The sequence below is a fragment of the Endocarpon pusillum genome, assembly GCF_000464535.1.
Source record: "Endocarpon pusillum Z07020 unplaced genomic scaffold scaffold3350, whole genome shotgun sequence".
Classification (NCBI taxonomy): domain Eukaryota; kingdom Fungi; phylum Ascomycota; class Eurotiomycetes; order Verrucariales; family Verrucariaceae; genus Endocarpon; species Endocarpon pusillum.
Genome location: NW_006916312.1, coordinates 275,757 through 293,663, shown reverse-complemented (window position 1 = coordinate 293,663; position 17,907 = coordinate 275,757). Strand labels below are relative to the sequence as shown.

General features: G+C 51.2%; 9 protein-coding genes across 9 annotated transcripts; 5 read left to right on the top strand and 4 right to left on the bottom strand.

Moving 5' to 3' along the window:
- Positions 1–1,328: 1,328 nt before the first annotated feature.
- On the top strand, positions 1,329–2,048 carry EPUS_01748 (uncharacterized protein; the record flags this gene model as incomplete). Its single annotated transcript, XM_007804353.1, has 1 exon — positions 1,329–2,048. The coding sequence occupies one exon, from the start codon at positions 1,329–1,331 to the stop codon at positions 2,046–2,048; it is 720 nt and encodes a 239-aa protein (XP_007802544.1).
- A 212-nt stretch (positions 2,049–2,260) lies between these two features.
- EPUS_01747 (uncharacterized protein) lies at positions 2,261–3,877 on the bottom strand (the record flags this gene model as incomplete). The annotated part of the gene is made up of 1 exon (XM_007804352.1): positions 2,261–3,877. The coding sequence occupies one exon, from the start codon at positions 3,875–3,877 to the stop codon at positions 2,261–2,263; it is 1,617 nt and encodes a 538-aa protein (XP_007802543.1).
- A 442-nt stretch (positions 3,878–4,319) lies between these two features.
- On the top strand, positions 4,320–5,750 carry EPUS_01746 (uncharacterized protein; the record flags this gene model as incomplete). The annotated part of the gene is made up of 2 exons (XM_007804351.1): positions 4,320–4,554; positions 4,612–5,750. The coding sequence occupies 2 exons, from the start codon at positions 4,320–4,322 to the stop codon at positions 5,748–5,750; spliced, it is 1,374 nt and encodes a 457-aa protein (XP_007802542.1).
- Positions 5,751–6,475: 725 nt separating this feature from the next.
- EPUS_01745 (uncharacterized protein) lies at positions 6,476–7,831 on the top strand (the record flags this gene model as incomplete). Its single annotated transcript, XM_007804350.1, has 1 exon — positions 6,476–7,831. One exon carries the CDS (start codon positions 6,476–6,478, stop codon positions 7,829–7,831), a length of 1,356 nt encoding a protein of 451 aa, XP_007802541.1.
- Positions 7,832–8,997: 1,166 nt separating this feature from the next.
- Positions 8,998–11,025, bottom strand: EPUS_01744 (uncharacterized protein; the record flags this gene model as incomplete). Its single annotated transcript, XM_007804349.1, has 1 exon — positions 8,998–11,025. The coding sequence occupies one exon, from the start codon at positions 11,023–11,025 to the stop codon at positions 8,998–9,000; it is 2,028 nt and encodes a 675-aa protein (XP_007802540.1).
- Positions 11,026–11,561: 536 nt separating this feature from the next.
- On the top strand, positions 11,562–13,783 carry EPUS_01743 (uncharacterized protein; the record flags this gene model as incomplete). The annotated part of the gene is made up of 2 exons (XM_007804348.1): positions 11,562–13,652; positions 13,721–13,783. The coding sequence occupies 2 exons, from the start codon at positions 11,562–11,564 to the stop codon at positions 13,781–13,783; spliced, it is 2,154 nt and encodes a 717-aa protein (XP_007802539.1).
- A 495-nt stretch (positions 13,784–14,278) lies between these two features.
- On the bottom strand, positions 14,279–15,283 carry EPUS_01742 (uncharacterized protein; the record flags this gene model as incomplete). Its single annotated transcript, XM_007804347.1, has 1 exon — positions 14,279–15,283. The coding sequence occupies one exon, from the start codon at positions 15,281–15,283 to the stop codon at positions 14,279–14,281; it is 1,005 nt and encodes a 334-aa protein (XP_007802538.1).
- A 749-nt stretch (positions 15,284–16,032) lies between these two features.
- On the top strand, positions 16,033–16,632 carry EPUS_01741 (uncharacterized protein; the record flags this gene model as incomplete). The annotated part of the gene is made up of 1 exon (XM_007804346.1): positions 16,033–16,632. The coding sequence occupies one exon, from the start codon at positions 16,033–16,035 to the stop codon at positions 16,630–16,632; it is 600 nt and encodes a 199-aa protein (XP_007802537.1).
- A 135-nt stretch (positions 16,633–16,767) lies between these two features.
- On the bottom strand, positions 16,768–17,312 carry EPUS_01740 (uncharacterized protein; the record flags this gene model as incomplete). The annotated part of the gene is made up of 2 exons (XM_007804345.1): positions 16,768–17,082; positions 17,139–17,312. The coding sequence occupies 2 exons, from the start codon at positions 17,310–17,312 to the stop codon at positions 16,768–16,770; spliced, it is 489 nt and encodes a 162-aa protein (XP_007802536.1).
- Positions 17,313–17,907: the final 595 nt, after the last annotated feature.

Genomic DNA, 17,907 nt, shown 5'->3' with positions numbered 1-17,907 from the left:
GACATTGTATTCACTCCATAGTCTTTGCCTGACAGATCGTGCCAAACGGTTATGACTTTTCTCTCACCGGAAGTCATTGTGGCTTTAAGCCTTGGCTTGCCTACACTTTCCTTTGCGATCCTCACGTGGTGGGAGACTCGAAGAAGACAACACAGAGCCAGATGTGAATCGATTCCCGGTCTCGCAAATACTGACTGATCAGCTAACACAATTCCTGTGGCTTCAGATATGGAAGACCCGTTGTTGTTCGAGTTGCTTCTACTTTCGCACCTGACCTTGCAGACCCGTTCCACCACTGCTCCCTCCACCATCCCACCTGTGAATCAAAGGCATACATTTCAAGAGGCTACGGTCAATCGTATTGAGCCCATCCATACCAGACACGATGACATTGGAAACACAATACAAAACCAGTCAAGAACTCCGGCTTGACACCTTAACAAGCTGGGCATCTTCTTAACATTAAGTTAGTGCCATGTCTGACAGTACGCGCTCGTCGCCTCGCACCGAACCAAAGCTGACAAAACAAACAACAGAGTCTGCTCAATGTCCTTCTTTCATGATTGGGATTTGGAGAGGGGGTCGTGTTTTTTCTTACACGTTGGCGCTTGGTTGAATTGTAAAGATGAAGGAGAAAGAGAAACGGGTGGATGACATAGCTGTGCCGATCAAAAAGCGTTCCAAGGCCCGATTTAGACAAGCTTCCATTTCAGGGCGGCGTTGGAATTAACAGCCGGTTGACCCGTGTGTCAGATTTCGTCCTATGTAGTTAATAGTTAGTTAGTGGGATCCACCTCAAGCTAGCATGCCCCCCACCGAAGGCTTCCTCTCCCATTACTTGTCATGTTCTCGATACACTCTCCAGCACACCGGCATCAAACCTTCCCTCTTAACAAGCAAATACTACCGGCATAGGCATAATACGTAGGTATTGTTAGGCTGGTGCTAGTAGCGGCTAGTTCTTGTTACTCTATCACTTTGACTTGCGCACATCCATTAAAATTAACGATTAAATCGAGTCTGGGACTAGCTGTCTTGTACAAAGACGTTTTTAATACTAGCGCTGAATTAACAATACTTCATGCCCCCCGTAGTATTTTTCTGTCATCGGAATGGTGCCAATAGTGACACCAATAGGTTAGATGAGCCTCGGCCCTGTTCTCCGAGGGGTAGTAGTCATCATATGGCAGATTCCTAGTCACTCATAATGCGATAAAGAAAACCCTGATTTTTCCTTTCACATTTCCGTCCCTACAAAACCTAATAAATAGTACATTCAAAAACATCAGAGGACCCTGACAACTGGTCACCACCCCCCAAACCTACCCATGCTACCCACCCCCTCCACCTCCCACATCACCAGCTACGAACCAGCCGAGGACTCGTACCTCCTCCTCGACACGCTCTCCTCCGCCAGCGAAACCAGCTGGCTCCAAACCCACTTCGCGCGCACCACGCGCACGCCACTCCTCCTCGTCGAACCCGGCACCGGCTCCGGCGTGATCCTCGCCTTCCTCAGCGCGCACGCCACCACCATCTTCCGCCGCGCCGACATTCTCTCCCTGGGGATCGACATCAACGCGCACGCCTGCACCGCAACCACGCAGACCGTCTCCACCGCCGTGACCGCGCACAACTCCGCCGCGCTCTATCTCGGCGCCCTCTGCGCGGATCTCACCTCCCCCGTGTTAGAGGGGAGCGTGGATCTGTTGGTCTTCAACCCGCCGTATGTGCCTACTGCTTCACTGCCTGCTCTACCTACCCCTCTGGATAAGGTAAGTGATGGGTTCGAGTCAGAGTCGCATCTCCTCTCCCTCTCGTACGCGGGCGGGAAGGATGGGATGGAGACTACGACTCGGCTTCTCGATGCGCTGCCGCGGGTGTTGAGTGAGAGGGGGGTGGCGTATGTGCTGCTCTGTGCGCAGAATAGGCCGGAGGAGGTCATGGGGTTTGTGCGGGAGGGGTTGGGGTTGAGGGTGCAGAGTGTGGGGTGGAGTGGGAAGGTGGCCGGGTGGGAGAAATTGACCGTGCTTAGGATTTGGAGATGAGATGCAATGAGGAGTGTCTTTCATGATACGCGGATACCAGGCACTGCTTATGTAACGGCAGGGTAGGCCTCTCGAGCTTGGGATGCAAGTAAAAGGGAAAGGAAAGGCAATCTGTGAGCGATGCGCGCTGGGCCATGAGGAAGTTTGGATGACTCTTTGTGGGTATATTCCATACTTTTCGCGTTATCATTGTTTATGAACGTTAACATGTTCTAGTATCCTAACCCATAGCTCTTTACCCTACTGAAGAAAAACGCCCGATCATTCTTCAGCTGAAACGGAGCCCAGTCATTGGTCAGCTGATTATAGCTCCAAAAGCCCTTCCATTGGAGCTTGTTGTTCTTCACACCATTTTTTGATTTGCTGCTCGACTTCAACGCAAGCTGCATCGTATACATATACCTTGGTCCAGCCCCTTCTGTTTCGATGAAGAGATCGCCTTCGGTATCGACCCCAGCGGTGGCTATGTCCGCTACAGTGTGCTGACGTGCCGCTGAAGGATGACTGAGCCGCCACCTGCCACGTAGTGCATGCTTCATGAGCTGCTGCGCTGTTGGTGGCCCTGCTTGCGCTGAAGGAGCGTTGGTGCCGGCTGCACTGGAAGTAAAATTCAGTGGATGATGCTCTTTGCCACCGCGAACCAGCGATACATTTTCTTTGGTCAGATGATGCACAACGTCAACTGGCTCATGAGTTGACAACAATGATATCACAGTACCGTCGCGGAAGAATCTGAGGTATCGATAGTAGGTCACAACATGAACAGGAGTGTTCCACGTGGTTTGCATAGCAGATGCGCCACCGGCGCGGGTGTAGTTCACAGTTGAGATATAGACGCCTGTAAAGCGGATGCGTGGATGTGAGTGGAAGATCTCTCGCCAGTCTTGGCTCTTGGGGTCCTCGAAAGTTGATTCATCTACCCTTGGGCTTTCACCAGGTGAGTCTAAGACATGGTTGATGGCTTCACGGCCCTGCAGATCGGTCCGAAAATCATACAGCTGGGCAGCTAGACCAAATTCCGGTCCTAATGCTATCCGTTTCCAGATCTGATTTTCGACAAAAACATGGTATGCTAATCGCTTGCATACAAGGGCCAGTCGAGCAAATGATGCTGGATCTAGAATTGCTGTTCTGAGGAAGATTTCCAGCAGAATCTCGGTTGGCATACGACTTATCGGACAACGTGGGGCCCGATCACCTTCAATGAGAGGAGGAGCACCTGGAATGGGTAGTCCAGAGAAGCTCGCAATGAGAGTAGAGAGTGACATAGATTCAGTAGGTTCTGTCGATGAGTGATGGGCGGTAGAAGGAATGGTAACTGGAGCATTTGGTGGGTTTGGATTGCTAGGTTTCGAGGTAGGTGGAAAATGCTTGTTCTTGTATGATAGATCCACGCCAGCATCTAATCGATATGCCTTCCGATAATGTGACAAGCTGTCTCCTAGGTTACCTTGACTCTCTTTCTCGACGGCTCTCTCGTAGTGCTCGAGAGCGGATTTTGGCTCTTTTGCCATACCCCGCGGCGAGAAGTCGTCATCATCAGCGTCGCCTAATGACAATTGACTGAGTGGATCAGCTACTCCCGGTCCCTTTCTTTGGGAGCCAGGAAGAATGTCTGTTTCAAGCACGTCTGCTGCTGCTGATGGTGGTTGTGGATGATGCTTCGAGGGTAATATCGAAGGTTTCTGCTCTTCGGATGGCTTGGAAGGCCAAGGTCGAAGTGCATCATAATTCCTTGTCTGCCGAGTTCTAGCATGTTTAGTTCTAGCACTGACTTCTTCTTTCCACTGCCGTCGAAATTGCTCAAGGGCAGTGTCCGGGTTTTCCATCTTATGTTGCGAAAGACCGAAATCTACTTTTCTTCAGGGAGAGACTTGCTCACGTCGACTGAGAGATGGCTGGACAGTGGAGGTAATGAAGCATGATAGTTGGATAGTTCTACAAGCAACTTCGAAAGACAGAGTAAGAATTGTCACGACCTGTGCTTCTTTGATTGGAGAAAATCGGATATGCTGGGATGAGGATTGAATGGGGATGATTAATAAGGGTTCGGAGTTTCAGGTGCGGGATGACTATGACGTAGACGCGGTTCGCTCCATCGCGGATTCGCGGTATCTAATCTCTTGGCACTGTACATCAGTATCATCATTTCTTCCCTAGGGAGTAAAGTAATAGCGACTAGTAGCTTATTTTTCCTTCCGTCATTCAACGGAGAAACTTTCAGGACTCCTTGCGCTCAGTCTCGCTTTCAACCACCCACTTTTAACTTAGATGAACGCCTTGAATGTCCTCATTACACCTCTTCCTTCCAACGCGAACCAAGAGCAGCCATCGTCAGAGAGCAACAAAGACAATGCATCGGAGGCGCAGAGGCATGACAGGCAACACAGCTCAGACAACCCCGTCAGCACTATGGCTGCATCAGGCGGAGGGGTTGTTACAGATATCTCGGCTACCCAGAAGATGATATCGGCTACCTGGGGTAGCATTCTCACGTCTCTTCTTGGTATGCTTTGTAAACCTCTACAGCGCCATAAGTCCAAAAGCTGACTCATGATAAAAGTCACACCTCTTGACGTCGTTCGAGTACGTCTGCAGTCGCAAGCTCCTGCATCTTCGTCTGGCAGTACTCCGAAATTCTCCGCGTATACCACCTCCTTCAAGCGATTGCCACCAGATCTCGGAGTCACAGCATGCTGCCGAGAAGTTTTCTGGTTTGGGGACAATGCTCAATTCTGCCTTGCTGGAAACAATGGGTCTGTCTCTGGTGCTGAATGCGCAGTCGAGGAAACCCAGAAGCGAACATTCAACTCAACATTGGACGCCTTCCGAAAGATTGCTCGAAATGAAGGAGCATTATCCCTATATCGGGGACTAAGTCCGACTCTCGTGATGGCTATACCAGCGAATGTCATCTACTTTACCGGATATGACTGGCTGCGCTTCAGTCCCGCCAGTCCTATCAATCGCATTACCAGTGACACATATACTCCGCTTGTGTCTGGTTCAGTAGCTCGTGTCGCTGCTGCGGTCGTGGTTTCTCCAATCGAAATGTTCAGAACTCGGATGCAAGCAACGCGTGGAAATTCCGCTGGCATATTCAAGTCCACATTAATCGGTCTGCACCAAATGACGCTGACGCAGGGCTACAGCTCGTTATGGAGAGGGCTCACCCTTACCATGTGGAGAGATGTTCCGTTTTCCGGCATTTATTGGTGGGGCTACGAAGCTACACGAAATGCCCTCACCGACGCCCGAGAAAGAGCACAAGGAAAAGTGTTGGATGCCAATCGCTCAATGACCAGGCGAAGATCTCAGTCTCAAGACAATCCCACCAACACATTTCTTGATAGCTTCGTCTCTGGCGCTTTCTCTGGTGCAGTGGCAGCATTGATCACCACTCCATTCGACGTTGGCAAAACCCGTCAACAAGTTTTCAAGCACAGCGGAGACGAGGCGGCAGCATCGGCATCTAAGGCGGCACGGAAAGCGGGCGAGAAACTGCCAGAAGAGCTGACGATGCCTAGATTTCTAGCTCATATCTTCAAAGAGGAAGGAATGCAAGGACTGTTCAAGGGATGGGCAGCAAGATGTCTCAAGGTTGCTCCAGCATGTGCAATCATGATCAGCAGTTACGAGGTGGGAAAACGATGGGCCAGAACCATGAACGAAAAGAAGGTACATTCAGAGGAGGGGATTTGAGTGGAGCATTCTCATGCATTTGGGTGGCGTTTTCAGGTGGAAGTACAGTTCGCAAGCCGTGTATTACATACAAAACAGCATGGCAAGGCGTTCCAAAAACAGCGCTCAGCGAACCTCATTCAGCTGGGCAACCCCTGTACCATACTTCTGGCGCACTACTCAGGCTTTTTGTTGTTGTACATAGCTATTGGTGGAATAGACACCATCTCTCTATCGAAGAGTGACAGTGTTCGATCTTTGTGCACATCATCCTCCTCTGCTATGTGCAAAAAACACGCGTGTGACAACGCGTCATTGCTCTCCAATTCCTCCAATTTTAAGTTGAGAATTTGGTCCACGACAGCCTCTTGGGACCTAAGCAAGCGAAGAGTCTAACATGGCCAACCCTTAGATTCAGAGCAAGGACTTGCATCCCACATGATGCTGAGCCTCGTCGCCTCCAACAAAGGTGGATTAACATTCTAACATAGTGGCACGAGAGTATCGAACCTCGTCAACGCCCGCGCCATTCGCCCCATCACCCTAGAGGAGAACTTTGAAGAAGAACCTTCTCCATCACCGTTGCTGCTCGACATCGAAATGCCCATCAACATCCTCCGCCTGAACCACGCCCCGTCCTCCCATCCCAACCCTCTCATCGCCTTCATCAAACCCCTCNTCTCTCTACTGAACAAAGCCACGCCGACACCTTCCTCCGCGCCATCGCCGCCCAATGCCTCCCCGTCATGAAACGCCACCACCTGTCCATCACCACCCTCGAAGAACACGAGCCCAACCGCGAATTCATCGGTCGCAATTTCAACAACGGCGAGGTCATCCAACTAGTCCTTCAACGACGCGATGGGAGTTGGATGTCCTTTCGCCAGGTCCAGATGGTGATGATGCATGAACTGGCGCATAACGTGCAGATGAACCATGGGCGGGCGTTTTGGGCTGAGAGGAACAGGTTTGCGGCGGAGATGAAGGGGTTGTGGGAGCGCGGGTATACCGGGGAGGGGTTTTGGGGGGCGGGGAGGGTGGTGGACGGTTTGAGAAGGCATGAAGGGAATTTGGTCGATGTGGGTGAGGGGAGGGAGGTGGAGGGGCTTTGTGGTGGGACGTACAGGAGTAGGAGGGGGAGGAAGAGGAAGAGGGAAGGAGAGGTTTTGGCCTGGAAAGAGCAGAAGGAGAGGAGGATCGAGAAGAAGTTTGGCAAGAATGGTGTGGCTTTGGGTGAGGATGAAGATGCGAGGATTAAGTTGGAGATTGGGAGGAGAGGGACGGTAGGAGGGAAGCCAAGAGTTGCTGGAAGTAAGAGAGGTCGGGAGCTCAGAGCTGCAGCTGCATTGGCGAGGTTCGAGGTTGGGAAAGAGGAGGAGAAGATGAAGAGTGAAAAAGAAGAAGAAAAAGAAGATCCAGCTGAGTATGACTCCGGTACTGATGAAGATGGTACGCCGAGCGGAAAAGACGCAGTCGACGCCAACGGCAACCGCCTACTCGACAGCATGGGCTTCGGCATGATCAAAGTCTGCGGTGATGAAGACGTCGACGATGTGAATGTGAAGCAAGAGATGGAAGACTTTGATTCGCTGCAATGCCTGCCATCATACACAGAGCAGCAACCGCGTTTTCCGTCGGAACCATCAGAGACAGCATTCAGAAGAACCGAGTCTCCCCCAGCAAAATCAGTACCAACGCCCGCTCTGAATAGCTTAGACTCATCGAAAATTGACCGCCAACGGAAATTACTGTACAGCATACCACACCATCAACCCTCCCCACCGCCATCACCCCCTCGCTCAACATCCTCAGCAATCTTGCCAGAGAAGTCAACCGCCGCTGCCGCAAAACCCGCCCCTTCATCTTCATCTTCATCACTACCACCACCAATAACAACACACTCAACAACCAACTGCCCCGTCTGCACAACCTCCCACCCCTCCACTAATCTCACCCTCACATGCACAACATGCGCCCACGTCCTCGACAAGCGGAAAGATCCCCATGCCTGGAAATGTGCTAGTACGAGCTGTAAGGGGAGTGAGTATGTCAATGCCGGCGATGCGGGACGATGTGGCGCTTGCGGTGACCCGAAAGGATAGGAAGGGAAGTGAGGAAGGGGTTGGAAACTTGATGCAGCATTGGTTTAGTTTATGGCTGTGTGGTGTGTGAGTAGAGGGGGGGGAAATTGGATCTTCAGCATTGATTGTATTGATTGTGGTGACGTGGTGTATGATTACAAGGTTGTGAGGAATGTCAATATGCTGGGCTGTGCATGAATGACTATGCGTGTCATTTTCTTATGGGGTTTGGTTTTGAGCATGTCTGTGCTAGGAGGCATGAGTGCTGTGGGATGGGGCACAATGGGTAAGTACCAGATAGGGGGAGGGGCAGTGGGAGTGGGAGTGGGAGTGGGAGTGGAATTGAAGCGGGAGCTTTATTCCAAGCTTGACGTAAACATCGACAGCCGTACCCTCGGGGATTCGAGCCTAGAGCCTAGACAGATAGCCCCCGGACAAGTAGAGAATGAGTATCTTACACTGGAGGCCATCTGATGAACATATGGGCACAATGGCTGCTAAGTAGTAGCCATCGTTGTTCATTCAACCTTGTGAGACTCTAAGTCATAAACCCCCCCGCTCGCACACTACAGCGTCCTCTTACGTTTGACCGGTATCCTCCCTGCCGGCCTCGTGGACCGTGCTCTCTATTCCTGCCTGACGTTGTCTCCGTGAGAGCTGGTGTTAAGGCAGCTAGTAGCTCAAGGCAGCCAAGCTTAAGCTGTCCGGGAAACATAGCATAGCCTGCACCCCATCCCATGTGCTTACATTGGATGACTGTCGCTTAGCTTAGCTTAGCTTAGCTTCATATTGTCTCGCAGCTTGCCCAAGTGGTGGTCTGCTGCCGGCGTAAATGGCCTTCGTGGCTCCTTGGTGTTGTCTGCTCGAGTGCGCAGGCGTAATGACAGGGGATGCCCTTTTGCTGCTCCCAGCCCCCAGCCGTGCCATCCGAAGGTCTCATCCCGAGGGTTTACCTCTTGGGTACTCAGCCATATACTCATTCACCATCTTCGCGTCGATGTGGTCCAAAAGGCAGTCCCTTAAGTTGGGAAATTTTTCCAAGTGGCAAGAGGGAGACTGAGAAGGAGTAATTGTTGTCCCGGCCTCTATATTTTCTCGAACCCATTTAGAGACCAGCAAAGAGCTTATGACATTGTCCTATCAGCTGGATGGGAAGTATCGTGAGCAAATGAAACTGCATGCGCTCCTCACATTGGTTCGGCATCAGCTCCACTCCCTGGACTCGTGCCGATCCCTTCATCAGAATTCCCAGTCTGAGATCTCAGCGGACTGCTCGTCCTCTCTTCTCTCCTCTTCAACCAATTTTTGCGGTCCTTGCCCTTACCAGGTGAGGCGGGAAGAGAAGATGGCGTCTTCACATCCGAGAACCCCGTCATCGACCTCGTCTGTATACTTGGCGGTGTCCATCCTGCACCATTTTGCTGGAACCTAGCTGCCTCCGGACTACTACTCCAACGTGGGTTACCGGACCTGGATTGCCACTCTTCACCATCACGAACCCCAACCTGGTATTGATATTCCTCGCCTCGTCTTTTCACAGGGCTCTCGTCATACGGATCAAAACCGACCCTTCTTCTGGCGTCGGCCCTAACCCGTTGTCTGGCATTTTCGTCACCTTCTGCGCCAGTGGCTTTGCTCTCCTCGAGGAAGAAATTCAACCATTGATCATTGGCGGAGAGGTGGGATGTTTGAAGATACTCTGAGAGAGCGACGAGGCGGAGAAGGACTTCGAGTAGAGACAGGGAGGTTTGCACGTTGGACATCCAAGATGGTGGCCGACTAGTGGTGAGGCCGTGGGTATTTTGAGTAAATCTGCTGTTGGCCAACGGACTTGGTAAGGGAGATGGCTCACCGTTGAGCTTTAGATTAGCCATCGAGCTTGCAAGCTGTGGGTCTACGGATGGCGATCGAGTACTTTGCCGCGGCCTCGGAGATCCTTCATCTGGTTCAGATTCGTCCTCGGAATCCTCGATTTCGTTGTAGATCTCCAAGGCTATCCACTCTGGATCCAAGCCAGGTGGTAGTGACCAAGGATCTGTTCCACTTGTACTCTGCACCTCGCCTGGTCCGTCTCCATTCACAGTCCCCTCCGCCTCGTGTCCATTGGCTAGCTCTTCTTTGCGCATAATTGACCGCGGTGGCTGCGCATTCAGGTCCCTCTTGAGAAGAAGCACAGGGCTGTTGCTCTCCTCGGAACCGATATTAAGCACCTTGCCAGTGTCAGCGTAGAATATTTTGCCAATTTGAAAGACAGGGAAGGTTTCTCTGATTCCAGCTTTTTCTACGTCATCAAATGGCCCTGGCCGGATATCATCTTCCTCCGTTGTATGGAATCGGTCATCATCGAGGTCTTCGATCAGCATCATTTGGTATGCGTATTCATCCACGCTTGCTGCATCTCGTATCTGTAATGCCAAGGAGTCATCTACAGTACTTGATGGATTGGTCGAGGAGTCAGACACTCGACGCAGTTGTGGCTGTACAAGGTGCATAGGTACTCGACGAAGCTTGACTCTAGCTTTGTGCATCACCTCCTTCCAAGTCGTCTCGCGAATACTGGCTTCATCGTGTGGTCGAACATGCCCAGAAAAGAGCATGTACACCGTCAGCGTGAATGAAGGGCCAATCTGAACAGCTTCTTCCGGCGTCATGCAATACTGCATATCTCCAGCATTGAGCAACGTACTTGCCTGTAAGAGACGTGATGGAGAAACTGTAGGAGGAAGTCTAGAAGAGAGGCTTGCTCCAGAGGTGGTGATGGCAAGACTGATCAAAGGTACTGCATCCTCGATACGACCCAGCAGCTTCTTCATGCTGGCAATCACGAGTTTGATCTCTGCTTCACTTTTGGCTTTTGCTTGAGCACTTCTGTTGGATCCTTGAGCGGCTTCCTCGGTCGCAGCTACGGATGCCATGCGCTGTCCGAAAGATTGTATTTCCCATCTGAGTTCTTTCGTCAGTGCCACTGCAGACTCGAGCGACGTGTTGCCACGAGCAGCGATGAGCTCTATCATGTCAATAGCGGGAGAGATGATGCTGATTTTGCCTTGCAGGCGTTGCTGTAGATGCTGGAGCTGGTCATGGTCATTGCTTTTCGGCACATTTTGCAACAGACGTGCTGATTGTTTGATGGCATAAGTTGCTGTGAGCGTCACTCCAGACCGAATTGCATAATTCATCGCCTGCTGGGTCACCTTCGAGAGTAGGATGTCCATGATAATCGTTTAGCTTGTGCTGGCAAGTATTACAATTAAGCTGTCAGCATTGGTATTTTGGAGATGTCCAATATTTAAGCATGGATGTATAATGAGCCTCACCAGCTCAGTCACTCCTTTATCTACATCATTCATTCTAGAAGGATGACTTCAAATGGCAGGAGGACAAGTAGAAATTTGTGTTCGGGAAGTGTTTGTGATGGTCAAAACATCTCGAAGGATGACTCAGCTGGCATCTTGAACGCTGAAGGTGCGCTAACTTAGCTTAAACAAATCGGGCTTGGAGGGGGGACAAGGCTTACCGTTAACTGTCACTGCAGAAAAGTCAAAGCTACATCAGAGTACTGACGCACTTCAAGAAGCTCGGTGGTTCGTAGGCATTTCTTGTCCCCATATTCAGAAGACTCGAAACTGTTGAAATTCCCAGCGAAGGGCCCTTCCAGTGTGCTCTTGATCCTTGCGGCAACCGTCTACCAATCCCAGGTCTTGGCCAGAAGAGAGAAAATTAGAAGACTTTGTTCACAAGAACTTTCGTCATGTCTGGTCTAGAGTCTTGGGAGGATGACCCTTCTGCTCAGGATGAAAATCTCTCCAAACGAGCCCAAGAAAGCCTCCAGCTAAACGGTCAAGCCAACACATTCAGACCAGGAGCCAATTCCTTTCAACCAGGCGCAGCATCATTTCAACCTGGGCAGCAGTATCAACAGTACGGAGGCTATAATCAACAATACGGATATGGGCAACAACCAGGGTATGGGGGTTATCCTCAGTATGGGCAGCAAGGCTACAACCAATACAACCAGTCGCAACAGCAGCAGCAACCGCAACCGCAGGGCGGGTACAATCATAATTATGGAGGTCAATTTGCAGCATACAACCAGGGCCCTGGAAGTTTTCAGCCACAGCAGCAACAAAGACAAGCACCCATCAGTATTGCGAAAAGACCAACAGGTGACGCTTCGCAGCAGCCTCCAGCCGCCCCAGCACAACCAGCCGCCTCCACTACATCTTCCGGCGCCCCTTCTGCTACACAAACAGCTAAGATCCTTTCTATAGGGACTGAAACAACGCAGCCTAAGGCAAAAGTAATGTCACTTGATGTCCCAGCTGCTCCCGCTCCTCCGTCTAGCAAAATAGACTCGCCTACATCCAAAGATGCGCCGGCTGTTGACGAGGGCTTAAAGGTGACAGCGGCAAAGGCCATTGAAAAGACAAAAGAAAAGCCCGCTTCGTCATCCGAGAAGACCTCTCCATCACCGTCAGGAAAGTCATCACCTACCCCAGCCGAGAGGAAGGCTGAGAAGCGGGATGCGGATGCTGTGCTGAAAGAGCAGGCAGCTGACGTTGATGAGGAGACTTTGCAGGAAGTGTATGGCAAAGAACATGTGAATCTGATATTTATTGGTCACGTTGATGCTGGCAAGTCTACACTTGGAGGGTCAATATTGTACGCCACAGGAATGGTTGACGAGCGCACGATGGAAAAATATAAGAAAGAAGCTAAAGACGCAGGACGAGAAACGTGGTATCTATCATGGGCACTAGATCTGACCAAAGAGGAAAGAGCAAAAGGAAAGACAGTCGAAGTTGGAAGAGGATTTTTTGAGACCGAGAAAAGACGATATACAATTCTGGACGCTCCAGGACATAAAACATTTGTCCCTAACATGATCGGAGGTGCTTCGCAAGCTGACGTGGGGATCCTCGTCATATCAGCCCGAAAAGGCGAGTACGAAACGGGATTTGAAAAGGGAGGTCAAACAAGAGAACACGCTATGCTAGCCAAGACGCAGGGAGTTGGCAAGCTCGTCGTCGCGGTCAACAAAATGGACGATCCAACCGTGGAATGGTCGAAAGCTCGATACGACGAGTGTACCACGAAGCTTGGTCTATTTTTAAAAGGCGTCGGCTACAACCCAAAAACAGACATCGTGTTCATGCCAATATCCGCCCAAACCACAGTCGGCATCAAAGACCGCGTCCCCAACTCCCTAGCACCATGGTACAATGGTCCTTCTCTTCTTGAATACCTCGACAACATGGACAAACTGGAACGAAAGATCAACGCTCCCTTCATGATGCCCGTTGGCGGGAAGTACAGGGATATGGGTACGATTATCGAAGGACGTATCGAGTCCGGGGTCATCAAGAAGGGCAGCAACTACGTGATGATGCCAAACCGAGAAGATATCTCCGTCGCCGCTTTGTACGGCGAAACAGAAGAAGAGATCCAAATAGCGACGTGCGGCGACCAAGTTCGGATTCGCCTCCGCGGTATCGAGGAGGAAGATATCCTACCGGGCTTTGTGCTCTGCTCGCCTAGAAGGCCAGTCCATTGCGTCAGCGCCTTTGAAGCACAGATTGTCATTCTCGAACTCAAATCTATCCTCTCCGCAGGCTTCAACTGCGTATTACACGTACATTCGGCCATTGAAGAAGTAACCTTTGCCGCATTGCTGCATAAATTGGAGAAAGGGACGAATCGACGGAGCAAGAAACCACCGCCATTTGCGGCGAAGGGACAGAGCATCATTGCCAGGTTGGAGGTGCTCGGTGGTGCGGGTAGAGTCTGTGTGGAGAGATTCGAAGATTATCCGCAGCTGGGGCGGTTTACTTTGAGGGATCAGGTGAGTAATTGCCTGCGCATCAACATCGGCGTGCTCCAAACGGAGAACGTGCTGACTTCATGAATCAGGGCCAAACCATCGCCATCGGCAAAATCACCAAGTTGATCACGGATTCAGACGCGGCGGCTTAAGTTAGCCTCAGACCCTTTCCAGCAGAAATGGTGGTCTACTAGTAGGTGCAGGGCCTTGAAGATGCCAAGCATGAAAGGGAAGGGAAAAGACACAGAGGACGTGATGTTCGCCGCCGCATCAGACAAGGGAGAGAACAGCGTGACCTAGAAATCTAAGGAATTTCCAACAGCTTGTTAAAAGATTAGCTATGGTTTCGGGCTCGGGCTCTATCCACCTCTCTATCTAGCCCCTGCTAGTACCGCACGATGTAGACACCAGCTTGATTTGTAGCTTGAAAGGAAATCCACTTCCCACGGCAGCACATGCCATGAGTGACGATCCTCCTAAACAAATGCAACTTAGGGGTTCTGGTACCCCCAGCCCAGCTCTTTTGTGTACTCCTATCAAAAGACCAATGTAAAAAGCCTAAGAAAACAAAGCTCTGCACAACGCACAGATCAACTCCACAACCAACCAATTGACCTTCCAGCCTTCCAGTGTAGTGAAAGAGCCGATCAGAAACACGTCGTGCCCCCATCAACAAGCACATCCGCACCGGTGATATACCCGCCTGCGCGCTCGGAGCAGAGCAACACCACCACGCCCGTCAACTCCTCCACATCGCCCATCCTTCCCATCGGGCAGCGACTCGCCCACAGATCCCTGACCGCTTTCAGATTGTCGCCCGCATTCAGCACCGTGTCCATATACCCGGGGCTGATGCTGTTGACGCGGATGCCGTATTGCGCCCACTCGGTCGCGAGGCTGTTCTTCAGGTGCAGGAGCGCGGCTTTGGACGTGTTGTAGGCGGCCTGAGGTTGTGGGAAGTTGACGATGTGGCCGGACATGGAGGAGATGAAGATGATGCGGCCGCCCGGGAGCTCTGGATTGAGAGAGCCGTCGTTGTAGTTTTGGTCGGGAGGTGGCATCATGTATTTGGCGGCGGATTGCGCGCACAGGAACGCGCCGTTCAGGTTTACATCCATGATTTTGCGCCATTGGCTGGATGACATGGAGATGGTGGGCACGCAGCCGACCATGCCGGCGAAGCAGAGGAGCATGGATATTCTGGGGTTGGCACATTCGGACGAGGATGGATCTACATCGCCTTGGGGCGTGTTGAGAGCGACGACGGCGTCCCGTATGATAAGAGGTACATTTTCCGAGGTGACATCGCAAGGTAGATCGACAATACGGGCAGCAGGGAAGTCGGAGCGGAGAAGCTGAATGGCAGGTTGGGACTTTGCGAGAGTGGTTTCGAGGTCGAGGAGGGCAACGCCCCTTGCCCCATGCTCAAGGAGAGCGCGAGCAGAGGCTAGAGCGAGAACTCCAGCGCCGCCGGTGATGATGGCATTACCTTTGACGGCAAAGCGGGCGAGAGCGCGGTCGGCGGCAGAAAGGGTGGGGTAGAGTGACGGAGGGGCTGCTGTGAGCGGATTGGAGGGATAGGACAATGTCATTGCTGGGAGAGTCCGAAGAGCAAGAGCCTCGCGCTCCGGGAGCGTGCCGATGTCACCCATCTCTCTTTGATCCTCGCGGTATGGTAACGTCTTGGTGTATATCTACGCAATGCTTGGGACAGGCTTTATCTCGAAGGTTGACAAAGGAAACAATGAAATGTATTTTTTGATGTTAGAGATAACAGAAGATAAAGATCAGAAGTGAACAACAAGGTTGGGCGAGGGCTCTATATTATCTCAAAGGGTTTCCAGTATACTGCATAGCGTTTGCATCGTCCCATGCTGGCGTTAGAACGGATATCAGATGACTGACGACGGGCTGCACGAAGGAGGGACATGGCCCGAAGGACAGCAGGCACTCTGCGGAAAGCGGTGAAGATGCCGCAGCCTAACTGTATAGAGCAACAATTGAGAGGTCTATTGGGCAATGTCATGTGGGTAGTGGATCTATGTCTCCATAGATCTTCCTGTGGGATTCCTGGGACGAAAATAATGATTTGAACCGGAGGACGATCGGGGGTCGGGGTGCAGTGACATGCCGTGATCGCAGTGAGCTGGCCGCTTGCCAAGCCTGCAGGAACCGCTCGGGCTGCAAAGTGGCAAACCCGGAGGAGCGGAAGATCTTGTTCTTCTTTTGCTGTTTCGGCCCGTTAGGCCGCCGAGGTATCCTTGTCAATTTCTGGCCGCCCTCCTCGTCTCAGGCAGTTTGATCCATTGAAAAATGAAGTGAAGCCGTCACCTGCCCCGCGACTTCAAGCTGTGGTCTCTATTGTCTAAAGTCGTGCGCTTTTGGGCATTAGCCCACTGACATGTCAGCCATAGAAGACCCCCGCACTGCACCTGCCAGCTCGTCTGGCTCTGCACAAACAGCCGCCAAAATCGACCTTCTGATTTCATTGCACTTGCATTCTTGGCCTGCCCTCACCTTGGCGATCCAGAACAATTGGGGTGGTCCGACATCGAACGACAAAGGAGACTGGTTCGCAGGTGCTATCTCCGAGCTGTTCTCCAATGGCGATGTGATCGATGCGGACGACCTGGAAGAAGTCTTGATACAAGTTATGCTCGATGAATTTGAGGTGGTTGTTGATGATGACAGTCCAGCAGAAGTGGCTGCCAGCATCTTCAAAGGCCGTCAGCGTATACTACAAGGAGACTATTCGGAAGTAGATCAAATGCTTGTGCGTTGGGAGGAAAAGCAGAAGAAGGGCCCGGAGAAATTGCCCTTCAAGAGGGTGGAGGAAGACGATGACGGTCAGGAGACAGACTGGGAGAGCAGTCTTTCAGACGAAGACGATATCGTGATGGACGAAGCACCGCAGTTGGTGCATGCCACCGGGCAGGAAAAGCCAGCACCAGAGATCGACGAAGACGGCTTCACGAAAGTGGTTGGGAAGAAGAAGCGTTGAGGGACAATAGCGGCTATGATCGGAAATGGTAATGCTACCGCGAAGGGTGGATTGAATTCCACCAAGCAAAATACATGCTGGTCGTCGCGAATAACGAGCAACCGCCTAAAGTGCCTTACAAGCCATGATGGGGAATTATTCTCCTTCAACCAAACCCATCTTTTCGTTCTCCGCCTTGCTTCTCCGAGCCCACTCTGGCGGCACATCGATTCCATCCTCTTCCTCCTTGTCTCCCTCCTCCTTTGTCTGGTGCACTGTTGTCGGCTTGTGCTCGGCCTGTGAATACACAGTATACAAGATCAACGGCGTTGGACCAGTATTGATGAATTGATGCTGGGTTCCTGCTGGGACGATGATCAAGTCTCCTGCCTTGACATCCTGATCTTTGCCTGCAATGGTCGCTTTGCCAATACCGGATGTAAAAGTCAAGATCTGGTCAACTGTGTGTTTCTAGCAGATCGAATTAGTGAGGCTGGATTTAGCGAGGGAATCGAGTGAGGTGGGACCTCGTCACCAATTTCTCCATCCACTGGTACTGTCATAAGCACTAGCTGAGAGTACAAGCCTGTCCAGAGTACTCGACGGAATTCTCCGGACTCTGAAGGGAGGGCTGTGGTCATGTTTGGGAAGTACTGCATTTCATGTTTGGGAGGATCCGAGGAGGGAGTTTTAAACGACATGGTAGTTGTGAATGCTCTTGTGGGCTTCAATGGACGTAAAACTTGAAGACTGCAATTATATGGGAGACTTAGGCGGTTTTGCAAACGGATAGACTTGGTGATAGATCTTAGAAGAAGAAAAGACATATGCGCTTCATTCTCAGCTGTGTAGTATTTAAACAATCAGACTTACTCCAGAGAGCAGCCAAATGGCAGCATTTACAACATGTTTGATGTGAGTGGTCCAGCTAATTATAGTACCATACGTCATCATTGGCATGGAGATTGAATTTGCAGTACTACGTAGGTATGGAGAGGGTTAGTAAGCTGCATGTGAACGATACTACCAAAGACTAACTACATTATCCACCATTCTGGCGTAAAATCGGCCTATTTTCTAATTCGCTAACATAACCGCTAGCGTCTACTCAAATTGACATTAGGTTCTAAAACATACTTCTCATTAGATGGCGCCTGTTTAAGGTGCGCTTGCGGCTGTAGTAACCAATTAGAAAATAGGCCGATTTTACGCCAGAATGGTGGATATCCTACATCAGTTCGGATCATTCTCTTTGTTCATGTTTTCTCCGTGGTCTCTGAAGCCTGAAGAGGTCGA